The 12,679-nt window shown below is 43.9% G+C and overlaps 2 protein-coding genes across 9 annotated transcripts in view; one reads left to right on the top strand and one right to left on the bottom strand.

Moving 5' to 3' along the window:
- Positions 1-10,075, bottom strand: part of KRIT1 (KRIT1 ankyrin repeat containing) — a 37,796-nt gene extending 27,721 nt beyond the window's left edge. Inside the window, exons 1-7 of one of the 6 annotated variants that reach the window (XM_014603172.3) lie at positions 10,008-10,070; positions 9,434-9,587; positions 8,264-8,337; positions 7,228-7,351; positions 3,776-3,935; positions 1,819-1,911; positions 812-941 (exon numbers count right to left, since the gene is read on the bottom strand). In XM_014603172.3, the coding sequence (XP_014458658.1) occupies positions 812-941; positions 1,819-1,911; positions 3,776-3,935; positions 7,228-7,329 (485 nt within the window). In that variant the 5' untranslated portion in view covers positions 7,330-7,351; positions 8,264-8,337; positions 9,434-9,587; positions 10,008-10,070. Of the gene's footprint in view, positions 1-811; positions 942-1,818; positions 1,912-3,775; positions 3,936-7,227; positions 7,352-8,263; positions 8,338-9,433; positions 9,588-10,007 lie in introns of all 6 variants that reach the window. The other 5 variants (XM_006258935.4, XM_019497815.2, XM_014603174.3 and 2 more) reach the window with 5 other exon arrangements.
- A 100-nt stretch (positions 10,076-10,175) lies between these two features.
- ANKIB1 (ankyrin repeat and IBR domain containing 1) overlaps positions 10,176-12,679 on the top strand; it is a 139,889-nt gene continuing 137,385 nt past the window's right edge. For all 3 annotated transcript variants that reach the window (XM_006258937.4, XM_006258938.4, XM_019497816.2), the window contains exon 1: positions 10,176-10,409. The gene's annotated coding sequence lies outside the window, so the exon portion shown is untranslated. The remainder of the gene's footprint in view (positions 10,410-12,679) is intronic.

The following is a 12,679-nucleotide window of genomic DNA, read 5'->3' as shown; positions in this document are numbered from 1 at the left end:
GCAGACAGACATTTTGTCTGTATTAATTAATAAAATTAACATAATAAAACTTAAGCAACACGCTGTAATTTATACTTTGCTCAGCTTGCAAACAGTCATGCTATATTTTACTCATGTAAGGGATGGTACCGAATTCAAATTTCACAGAGCAGATTTATTTTTATCTAAAAAGGATCAATTACAATGCCATAGGATCAAAATTAAGAGTATGTGTAGGAGATTGTAAGATTGAGACCCAGAAACTAATCTAAAATCCAAAAACGAGATTTCTTTGACAGAGGGAGAGAAGACAAAAATATTTAAGTAGAAATTTTCAAATAATAAATCAGACTAATCAAAAATGTACTGTAAATCCCAGAAAGTTAATAATCTACTAAAAATAAATGCTGTAAATTTGGGGATGACATATGTAAACAACAAATATTTAATTCCTAGTTTAAATGCTAATCTCAATACAAACATAACTACAGGGATGCCACCACTCTGATGAATACTTTAGGTAGATCGTTAAAATTTCTGTAAGGCTCCATAATGCATTGTAGGTGAACATGCCTCTTTAGACTTCTAGGTTTAAATAAGCAGGACAATCATTAGTTCAAAACTATCACTTCTAATTAATAAACAAATGAGTCCTCAAGCTTTGCTCAATTTTTTGACAATCAGGCTGAGAAAGCAACACGTGATATTATCATTATTTCCATCTTAATGATCACAAGACAGCTGTAAAATTTTACATCTATTTTCCATGTAGTCCAACTTCCTTGTTTATTTCTATTTCAACATAAGTATTTCTACTGATAACATTTCTTACTTATCCAAGGCTATTAACATCCTAGCAGTAAGTGTAGCAAAGTGAGCACTGGATTCACTGCAGACTCTCATGATGTCCTGTAAACAGTAGAAAACTGGACATCCTGGACTGTATGTATATTTTGTATTATCTGAAAAGGAAAGGGAAACACTGAAAGTACTTTAATGGAAACAGGTATCTTGTTTACCACTGTTACCTCTTTCATAATTATAGAATATCATCTCTTTTTGCTGAAATTATATTTTTAGACTACAGTAGATTTCACTTTTCCCAGATGGTAACTTATACAAATTGCATACATTTCTTAACTAACAGAGTTCAGTGTAGACCAGTACAGTGGCCTTAGCTTAACTATAAAATATTCTTTTAGTGTTCTTCCATTATGATCATGTTCTCTTTCAGAGTTATTGAAATATCTGTGTATACTGTTAAAAAAAGACTATCAGTCCCAATAAAGACCTTAGGACTGACATGATGTTTATTTGTTAACCTTCATATCTGAAACATATTAGAAATAGCAAAGGAGCAAGTTCCCTAAGAGTACATGAAGAATTTCCTTCAGACTTTGCATTTATTTTAGTTCTTTATTACAACCTTCAGAGAATTCTTTATCATTTCTTACTCAAGCAGAACGGACTCAGACTTCAATGGGTACTCTTCTCTGAGCAAGGAGTGTTGAAAAGAGTATTTTTGAAGTTTACTAACATCTACGCTTTTAAATGTCTCCTTGATGAGTATATTTCATAATAATAAATTAGCTGTGACAGGTAAGTTTTTAACAAATACAAGATATATTTTAAAGAACATTTAAATTATTTTAATTTTATTTTAGGAATTTGGAGAAATAAAACAACAATTACATAAAGTTGTCAACCAAAATCTAATTTTCTCAAGCCTAAATACAAATATCAGAGCCATCAACATCTACATCACATATTTATGTTAGAAAATAACCACTTAATTTCCTTTTGAGTATATACAACTTCAAGAACTCTGTTAAATGTTACCTTTGACAACTGCTGGAACAACATAAAGGGATGCTTCCTGGCCTGCCTTCTCCCCTTCCAGAGGAAACTTCTTCATTAACACTACTCGCTTTCCTATTGTTAAAAAATTGAAAAAGCCAACAGAGCTAGATGGTCAACTGGACAATAACTGGCAGCTTAATTCTTTTTTGGTCATGTCCTATCACGTTTCAGTAATTCTTAATTAACTGTTCCATCTCGTTTCCAATACTAGTTCCTGAAAGCTATGGTAGCCTAACTGATCTTGAGCAGCTGAATAAACATATGCGTACATCAACATACATATGAAAGACCATTAACAGGTAAACTATCCCATTATTTTCAGACTCTTTATATGACTTTTTCCATGCCTCTAACCATTCTGGCTGCCCTTCTCCAAGCCATCTCTAATATCTGTAATATCTTTTTTTAATGAGATCACAAGCACTGCATAGCTTTCATATGAAGGTGAACCCTGGTCCATACAATACCAGTATAATTAGGGACCCACCTGATTCACAGGGGCCGCACCCCAATTTCATGGGCAGAACACAGGCGTGGCTAGTCGGTTCACAGGCAGTGTGTGGTGCCCCTGCCCCCGGTTTGGTTAAGGGGCCCTGGTTGCCCTGCCTCCTCACCACTGATTGGCTACACTGCCTGTCACGTGACCTCACCTCTCACCACTGACTGGCTGCAAGTGCCATCCATCATGCAGCCTCGCCCCTTGCTGCTGATTGGTGGCGAGGGGTGAAGCCACATGACAGGCAGCTCCACATGGCAGGTAGCTTTTACAGCTAAGCAGTGGCAAGGGGTAGGGGTGGCAGCTATCTTGCCAGTAGCCCTTAGAGTAGGCAGCTACCTCTCACCACCAGTCCCCTGGCGAGCTGCCACAGCGCTCAGTTCTCCTCCCCAGCAGATTTCATGGCCAATGCCAGATTTTGTGGAATCCGCAAATTAGCAAATCCAGTAGGTCCCTAATTATAATAACTTCCATACTATTCTCTATTCCAGCTTTATGGACCCTGACATTTTATTTATTTTTCAGACTTTTGTTGGGCATTAAGCAGGGTTGTTACTGGGTTGTATAGACTGGTGCCCAGGTTGTATTCCGATGAAAAAATGCATGTTAATTTATAGCCATGAAGATGTATACCAGTAGTTCAGAATTTTCCCTTCACCACACATTACTTTATATATATTAATATTGTATATAATTTGACACTGTGTTGCCCATTCATCTAGCTCCCTTCCCTTCCCCTGATTTGACATTTTTGCCACCTCACTACCTATTCCTTTCTCGAGACTGTTACTAATTCCATGCCCTTGTCTGCAGTTAATATAACTGAACTGATAAATCCTTAGTAGTATAGACCCAGTTAAACCAGCAAAAAGTAATTTGACAGCAAAGCTTACAATATTTATTCCAGAGCTTTTGGCAGCACACCTATATCAGAATAAAAAATAAAAAAATTATCCCCTCCCTAACATACATAGATAGCTAAACTAGCAACAATTTTAAGTGCAGAATTGGCCTATTAATGTAACACTGGCTTAGTGTGGAGGCTCAAGACACCTTTCTGTTAACTTTTTACAATAATAAAAATTAAATTTTGTTATTTGTTCTCCTGACTCTTGGTCAGTTTTTGATCTATTATAATACTTTCTCTCTCATCCATTGACTATTAAGTTTCTTTAGTAGCCTCTACAAAGCAAACTTATCAAAGTAAGTAAATAAGTAAAATACCAGCTTATTCTCTGTTATCCTCTATTTTTACTGGTCAATAAACGGCTTTTTATTTTTAAAGAAATACAAGAATTCTTTTTTAAAAGAAAATAAAGGATAGTGAGAGGTTTCAGCTGCAGGTTTCTCTTGGTAAAACTTTATCAACAGCAGACCTATTTTTCATAGTCAAGCATATTACAGAGGAACGATCAACAAAAATGAGAAAACAGTTCTTACCTTTTATACCTTGATTGGCTGGTGAAATTGGTTTGGTGGTTTCTAATACATAGTCCAAAATACTTTGAGTTACTTCAGTACCTCCCTGCAGTTTAGTTTCCAACAAAACTTTCTTTCTTTTTTTCTTTTGCCCTTCAATGGGAACTTCAAGCAACAAAATCTTGAAAATAACAATAAAATTGAAGGATTAATTAAGCATTACTGAAATGTGATGGGACATGTTTACTTTTATTTATTTAAAAGCAGGACCACACCATTTTATTTAAAATTAAAATTATTAGCGTTCTGTGCTGAGTTTCCTACATAGCCAAAAATGTATAAGGCACTCAACCAAAACAGTAAGGGCATTTATACATGTGCTCTGGGAGGCGGGGAGGGGGAGAGCGCTTTAATTAGAGCAGTTCCAAGAGACACTCTAATTAGAGTGCCCAGAGCCTCACATTGTTTAGCATCCCTGAACTAAAAAATGGCAGCAGAGGCACGTTAAAGCCACTAAGCAAGCTTTAGTTAAAGCGCCCCCATTGCCATTTTTCAGGGCAGGGACATTGATACACATGATGCTGAAATCTGCTAGAGCACAGTAATTACCATGCTCTAGGAGATTCAATTAATCAAGTCTGCTCCAACACGCTGTAATTACTGTGCGTCAAAGCAGCCTCAATATATATGTATAGGCACCTTAAATGGTTTTAAATTTACTCCTCCTTGCTTCTGCCCCACTTTTCATGAGATTCTAGCACTTTATTGTTGACTTCACATGCAGACTTCACTCTAGTGAGGTACAGGACTCGTCTCCAAAGACCAATTTACAGTATGCACTCCATTTTTATTTTTAATATTGCAGAAGCTGAATATCATAAAATGGTACTTTAATAGGAATAAATACTGTCTTACGATAAAAGTTTGATTTGTGTTATTTTTATATCAAACAAGTTCAAGTAACAGAAGTATAACGGCCATTACAGACAGAAGTTTCTATATATAAAATATTAGAAAGGGGTAGATAAGGATTCCAAAAGTGTGGGCTTATGATATTTCATCACAAATGTTGTCTCAATTAGTCAGCTGCAAAAACAGTAACAAAATTCGAGTAGCAATGAATGCACCAGAACATGGGGAGAGCTGTGGATATAATATAGCTTGATTTTAGCAAGGCTTTTGACACTCACCATCTCCCACAACATTCTTATTAACAAACTAAAGAAATACAGACTAGATGAACATACTGTAAGGTGGATGTATAACTGGTTGGATCATTGTGCTCAATGAGTAATCATCAGTGGCTCAGTGTCTAGATGGAAAGAGGTAGCAAGTGGGGTTACCCAGGACAGTCCTGAGTCCAGTATTCATGGGCAACTGGTGCCTCCTGAGTCGGGGGGGCAGGTCCCCCCACAGCTGATTGTGCTGATGCAGAAGTGCCAGCAGTATGCCCAAAAGTGCCAGGAGTGCTTTTCCTGGCACCCCCACTCCCTAGCCAGCACTCTCAGAGGGAGCACCAGCAATCCTGCTTGCCCCCTCTGCTGTCGCCTAAGCAGGGAACGCTGGCTGTCATGGGGTGCACGTGCACCTCCTACGTGTTGCCACTGCCAGTATTGTTTATCTTCACTAATGATTTTGACGATGGAATTAAGTGCACACTTAGCAAATCTGCAAATGAAACCAAGTTGGGGGGAGCTGCAGACATTCTGGACGGTAGTGCTAGGATCCAGAATGACCTGGATAGACTGGAAAAATGAGCCATTATCAATCAGATGAGATTCAGTAAGGACAAGTACAAAGTCCTGCACTTGGGATGGAATAACTGCATGCACAAATACTGATGGCCAATGATTGGCCAGTGATTGGCTAGATAGACTACAGTATTGCAGAGAAAGACCTGGGAGTTATAATAGACCTTAAAACTGAATATGAGCCAAATATGCATCAAAAGGCCAACAGCATACTGGGTTGTATTAACTGGAATGTCATTTGCAAATCAAGGGAAGTGATTCTTCCATTCTATTCAATGTTAGGGCGGCCTCACCTGCAGTACTGTGTTCAGTTTTTGCACCGCACTTCAAGAAAGATGTACACAGATTGGAATCGAGTCTATCGTAGAGCAACAAAAAATGATGAGAAGCTTGGGAAGCATGATTTATGAGGAAAGGCTGAAAGAGCTAGTATTATTTATTCTGGCAAAGAGGAGATGGAACAGAGATTTAATAACAGTCTTCAAATGACTGAAGGACTATTATAGAGACAATGGAGATGGGTTTTTCTCAATGGCCATAGGGACAAGAGTAGGAGCAATGGCCTCAGGTGGCAGCAGAGGAAATTAAGGTTGGAGATTAGGAGGAACCTGCTGACTATGAGGGGGGTCAAACACTGGAACAGTCTACCTAGAGAAGTTGTGGATTCTCCATCTCTGGAAATTTTTAAGAGCAGGTTGGGTGGGCACCAGGCTGGGCTGGTTTAGACAGGGATGATTCTGCCTTGAGCAGGGGACTGGGCTGGGTGACTTTGGGAGGTCCCTTCCAGTCCTACTTTCCTATGATCCTATGTTCTAGAATGTCAAATTCATATGAATACCAATGACAAAGAAATGGAAAGTGGCAAGACCCCAATCCTGTGCTGAGTTCCTTAAGAGAACAGGTGGTCATCAACCCAGAATGTTGTATGAGTTGATAGTTTTACCTCTAAAGGTCTCACTCTGCTAACACTCATACAGTACATGTATGGCAGCATTGGTATAATTCTAAAATAGAAACTGGAGATGTGTTCTTGCCAATTTGTTGCATGGAGGTTTTACATCCTGTTGATTTTAAAGCATTAGAGAATGTTTAGTTTTGGAAACACTTCAGAAACTTAACAGATGTTTAATTTTTTTTGTGATACACGTTGTGCTTCTGATATTTGTTTAAGCTGTAACGTTTCCTACAATTTACTATTTGTTTGGTTCCTTGCTCAACAGTACATTTCTTACATGACTTTGACCAAGTCACTTAGGGACAGTCAAATCAGTGGGGGTTAGATGAGTAAACATGTTTTGTATCTCTGTTTTAGCTTATCTGTGCTTCAGGTCCTGCTCTGTAAAATTACCTTACAGGAAAGTTGTGAGGATAGATATATTAAGAACCCAGGGCCTTGTCTGCATTGCAAACTTCTGGTGCCAGGTAGTAGCCCTCTCAAAAACGCTGTGCCATTCTAGATGGTCTACCTACTGAACTGAATGAAGTGCCACTGTATCTGTGTGGTTATGCCTCAGCTACTTGGCACTGCTTGTTCAGAAGGCAACTGGAGCAGGGTGGCATGTGTGAGGATACCACTGCTAGCATACTGGGCCAGGTAAACAGTTAGAGACAGAGATTTACTTTCTGAGTAACCAGAACTGTTAGCTAATACAAGTTTGTTTCTCAGTTGCAGTCTCTTTAATTTTTCAAACATTAAATTGAGGAAAATAAAGTATTTTTTACTTCATATGATTTAGCTCGATATTCCCGAGAATTCAGGCTAGCAGTGTTCTTTGGACGAATCACAGCAACATACGTCTCTCCCATGTTTTCTGGGTTTCCCATGGTTTGTTCTTTTCATTTAGCACTGGAGATGGTGAAATAAACAAAAAGCAAAATTTAAGTTTAGGAAACAAGATGAAACAAAACAAGTGTTATGCTAGCATAAAGTAATTATTTTCATTCATTATATTCATCCTATTTAAGACAATTTATTCATCTTTTTTTTCTTATGAGGAAAAACATCAAAAACATCATTGTTAAAATGTATATTCCTTTTCAAACACTAAGACCATGAATGGGTGAAAAAAAGTGTTTACTGTACAGAACTACTATGAGTAACCCTGTTCTCTAATTTAGTTTTAAACTGTAAGAATTAGGAACCCTAAAGTCTTAGAGATATGTAGAAACTGATAACTTTTCTTATTTTTAAATGTATTCATGCCATATACAATATCTACAAAGTACCATATTTCCATCAATTCCCATCAAGAAAAACTTGAATCCCTATTTTCTAACAAGAAATAGAACACAGTCCTGTCTGGAGCCCAGAAATAGAGCTGTGCAATACAAGTCCTAAAATGCAATATCAGAACTTATTTATTTGAATGTCAGTAGCGCACTCTGTGAGGCAGAGGTCTCTCCACACAGTTTAGTGCAGTATTGGAACTGTACACATTTTAATTGATTGACAGATCCTTTTTAGAGCTTCCTTTTACCAAAACAGAGTATAGAAGTACCCCCTTGTAATTCTAAATACTTGCAAAAATATAATAAAACAGAATCCCCCACTAAGGCTAACTATAATTCCCTTTACACTTTAAACTAAAATACAAGGTCACTTCTGCCCCTTGGCCCATTTCAGCTGATCTCCTCCCTCATCCAGAAATGAAAACTCTTTCATTCTGTAGGATCAATAAATATAGATGATATGTAAATGTGTCCCACTATCAAATGGAGATGTTATCATTACAGTTTATAGCTTGCAGTGCTGCTGCACCTGTTCTGAGGAGAAATAGAGGGCTTCAGTCACCAGTGTACTGAATCCAGAAACTTTCACCAACACCACATTAACTGAAAAATTCAAAGGAAAAAATAATTAAAAGTGAACTTTAAAAAATGAAACTGAGATTAATATGAGAAAAAGTGCATTTTAATCACTGGTTAACATATCTGTCCGGGCTGCTCTGAATGATGTTGCTACTTGAAAAATAGGCTGGGGTGGATGTCTGCATTAAAAGAAGAATTTAGGAACCATGGTCAAGTATAAAGGTCTCATTTGTGGAAGGCACTGAACAGACATTTTATAAGAACCCTGTTTCTAGGAGCTTACAATCTACATGACTGACAGGAAGCATCAGTGGAATGAAAAAGACAACGTGGGCTTGGGTGGACAGGAAGAGGTAACGGTAATATGAAGAGGTTCTCAAATGGCACTGCTCATCATTTACCTAACCAGTGTTAAACTGAAGTAATGTAGCCCCCCCATACATGTTACAGTTATTGCACAATTAGCTTGCTGAATGTGCAATTAACTGACACCAGATACACATGCAAAGCATCTATCATGCCATGAAAAGATCCAAGTAGCTATAAAGTTGGATCTTGGAAACCTGTACTAACTTTACAGCTGGTTGGTACCCAGCTTTTACGTAGCAAGGTTTCCCCTGTGGCTGGGAGCCTGGTAAGCTGACCGGGCTCCCAGCCACAGGGGTGCACCATACCCAGCCAGGACTGGGAGTCCTGTAACTGCAGGGTTCTCAGCCCCAGCAATTGCCAACTCTGGATCCTGGCGGTGCCCCATGGCTGAGAGGATCCAGATTCTCCAGCTGTGGATGCTGAGTCCAGCAGTGAGCTGCCCATGCTGGGATCCTGGTGGGTCCCAGCAGCTGGGATGTGGCTGTGGTCTCTCAGCTCTGGCGATACAAAGCTGGGAGACCACAGCCGCTACAATGTCCCAGCCTCAGGGTTTTCACACACAAGCCTAGGCTGGGAGATCAAACCCTCCCAGCTGCAGGGGTCTGTAGGGCAATCCCAGGGTTGGGAGGCTTCCAGCCAACACCAGCTGGCTTCTTCCCAGTGCAGGGGAAGCCCAGGATCTGACCTGCAGTCACAACCCCAGCCATGGCAGGAGACCTGACTGTGGGTCATGCCTTAGATCCCATCGCACCTTCACCTGCATGTGCAGAAGGGCCCTCGCGTACATCACAGCAGCAGCAGGATAAAGCGTTCTCTAGCGCAGACTTCTGACTGTGTCCCCTCCCGCCACGGGCTGGGGTGAAGGGGGCCTTCAGCAGCCTCCTCGAGGGTTCAGCTCAGGGCTGCTGAGATGTGAACAGACACAAAGAAAAGAGGTCCAGTGCTTCTCTACCCCCTCGCAGCGCAAGGGGAGACTCCTCTTGGCGCTGGAGACCTTTATGCCGACGAGCTGGTTCGTGGAGGCGCACAACCTCAATACACCCCCTCGCGCCACAGGCCCCCCTGCACGAGTGGGGGGGCAGCAGTGCCCATCACCGCCGGCTCCGTCCCGCTGCAAAGCCAAGGCCTGCGGGCAGGGGGAGGGAGCGGGGCAGCGCTTCCTTCTCTTCCCCCCCAGAGCAGCACCCGCTCCCAGAGGGCCAGGGCCAGGGCCAGGGCCCCGCCGGCCCTCAGCGCCGCGCCGCCAGGACCCGAGCGAGCGGCCAGTCCCGCGGAGGGCGGCGCAGCTGCCCCTTGCCCGGGGGCCGCCCCCAGCCCGCTCTTACCCGCTGCCGCCGGGAGCCGCATCCCCAGCCCGGCTCGGCCCGGCTCCGCCCCGCCGGATCCGCTTCCCGTGCGGGCCGCGGGCCCCGGCTGGCGATGAGTTTCCGGGTCGGCGGCCTGAGCTGCTGCTGCTGCCGCCGCTGCCGGTGGCTGGGCGCTGTCGCGGGCGGAGCGGGGCGGCGCCGGGGTACGAGGCGCAGCTGAGCCGCCGCCGAGCAGCCCCGAGGTCCGGCCGCAGCCGCGGAGCCAGCGTCGCGGAGCGCGGGTCGGGTCGGGTCGGGCCCAGCCCAGCCCAGCCCGTGGGGCACCACCGCCCCGCGCGCAGCACATGGAGGCACCGGGAGCGGGGGGCCGCGGCGGGCTGAGGCCAAGGCCGGGGCCGGGGCAGCCCCTGTGAGGAACCGGTGAGTGAGCGCGGGCACCTCCGGGCGGGCGCGGGCGGCTGCGAGCGGAGGAGACCCGCTGCCCTCCGAGGCGGGGGCCGGGCTGGGCCCCGGGGCCGCTCCCCCGCGGCTCCCCTCGCCGCCCCCGGGAGCCCGTCCTCCGGCGCGGGGGAACGGCTGTTTACTAGGAAACTTCCCGGCGAGCGGCGTGGAGGCGGCTTTCCCCTCCCGCGCTGGCCGCCGGGGCTGCGGGAGTCGTGGGGGAGCCGCCTCGGAAGCCGTGGTCCTGGCTTCGCCCTAGGGCCGCACCCGCCGGCGAGGGGGCAGCGCTGGGACCCAGGCCCCGGCCCTTTCCTGGCCGAGGAGCATGTGCCTCGAGTCTAGTCCTCGGGAGGTGTTTTTGGAGAGGAGGCAGTTCTGCGGGCACGACCAGGCCCGGAATGGGAGGCGGGTGCAGCCCTCATGATAGGTGCGAGGGTTTTTTCCAACATAACCTGCTTTTCAGGACGGTGGCACGTACCTTCCTCGCCAGCCCTCGCGCTCCAGGGTGGAACTGCAAACGCTTGGTTTCAGATGCAGGAGGAGGGGAAAAATAAAAAGTGTTAGAGTTCTAAATCTTAGGCCTGCTGATTTGCAACATTGTTTGGATGAAAGGGCTGTAGGGTCTCTTGGTTTGCCTTCAAGCCCCTTTTTAGAAATAAAAAATAGCGTGGTTTTATTTTAAGAAAGCACAACATTGTTGATTCATGCTGGCCCAGGCGCCCTCACCCCAGCTGTGGCTTATGTAAAGAAGGTAAAGAAATCCAAGGATAGAGAGGCACAACATGCACCTTGTTCTCTTCTCTTTGTAAGCACAGTTTAGTTTTAAGTAAGGGCCCCCCAGTCCCGCACCTGAATGTGTAGAAGCAGTCCCCCTGCATTGGCATTCAAGAGTACTGTGCCCATCTACATGTGTGTATTTGTCGAAGAAACTGTTCCCCGATACAGTTTTATTCTGGGTGTCTGCCTGTATATATGCACATGCTGAATGTGTGTCAAAAGACCACTCAGTTTTAATGATAAGTTGGAAGATTGCCTTGCTGCACTGGCACCACTCATAATAGGGAAACTTTAAAAAATGAATTTGGAAAAACTCATTAGCTTGTATCTGTGAACGTCTTTCTCTTTGCTTGTCCTTGATGTCAGGCAGTGTAACAACAGGTTTGATTTAATTTGTCCTTGTTGGATCCTTACCTAGTCCTTTTTCCTGCCACACAATTGTTTTTCCTCTAACCTGTGTCATGGTTGGGTGTTGCCCTATTCTTTAGTATGGCAGCACTTGCATTATCTCTCTTAATCAGTTGGGCAGTTGACTTTAGACCCCTGAGAGTTAATTCACCTTTCTGTCTTGGCATCTGAACCTGTAGGCAGAGCCTGATGTTTAGTAGGCAGCCTACTTAATTAATTGCTCTAAAACAAAGAGGCATGATGTCAAGTCTGATTCTGCAACCAAATAATGATTTGATATAAACTGTCAGTAATATAGGACAGGAAACAATTCAATATTTAGTGTTTCAGAGTTTACCATGAGGCAGGTCTGTACTCAATGTGATGAATAATCCAAAATGACAAAGAAATATGTCATAAAGCTTCAAATGTCTGAATAGTGTTTACTTTCCTGCTTCCCCACATTGTATAGAATCTGGCCACACATTTCCCATAGAATTTTTTTCCACCCAGAGTTGCAGTGTTGCAGCCCTGGCTGCATGCCCTGCAGGCTGCATGCCGTGCTGTGCGTGTTCCCCCCAGCTGCACCACGTAGGCCCCCGACATATCATGTGAGCCCTCTTGTTGTACCACGTGTCTGGCTCTGTAGATTTGCTGTGCAATGAAAGCTTCCCGCACATGCAGATGTGCTGTGCTACATGGCTCCCTCCCCAGCCTTGTCCCCTGCCATGGAGTTGGGGGACCTACCATTGCATCACACTGGCATGAATGCTGCACAGGTCCCTTCCATCAAGCCCTCCGGCCCTGGGCTCCCTCAGCCCTATATGCTATGCTGCTCCTCCCCACCCCCAGAAGTGGGGACAGGCAGTGGAAACTAAAGGATGAGGAAGAGCCTGGAGACTCCAGCAGCAAGCGCAAAAAGGAAAGGGTGAGCGGCATGTGGACCAGGGGTTGCAGTTTAACCTCTCAGGGGCCACCAGTTGGACAGCTCTGTTGTAAAGAGTGAGGCTTTCTTTTCAGAAAGTACACTTAATAAGAAAAAGTGCTTCAGTAGACCTAGTTAATTTTGTCGTATTTGAAATGGA

Source organism: Alligator mississippiensis, chromosome 5 (assembly GCF_030867095.1).
Source record: "Alligator mississippiensis isolate rAllMis1 chromosome 5, rAllMis1, whole genome shotgun sequence".
Lineage (NCBI taxonomy): Eukaryota > Metazoa > Chordata > Crocodylia > Alligatoridae > Alligator > Alligator mississippiensis.
Note: the sequence above shows the minus strand (reverse complement) of the source record. Positions and strands in the feature narration are given on the sequence as shown.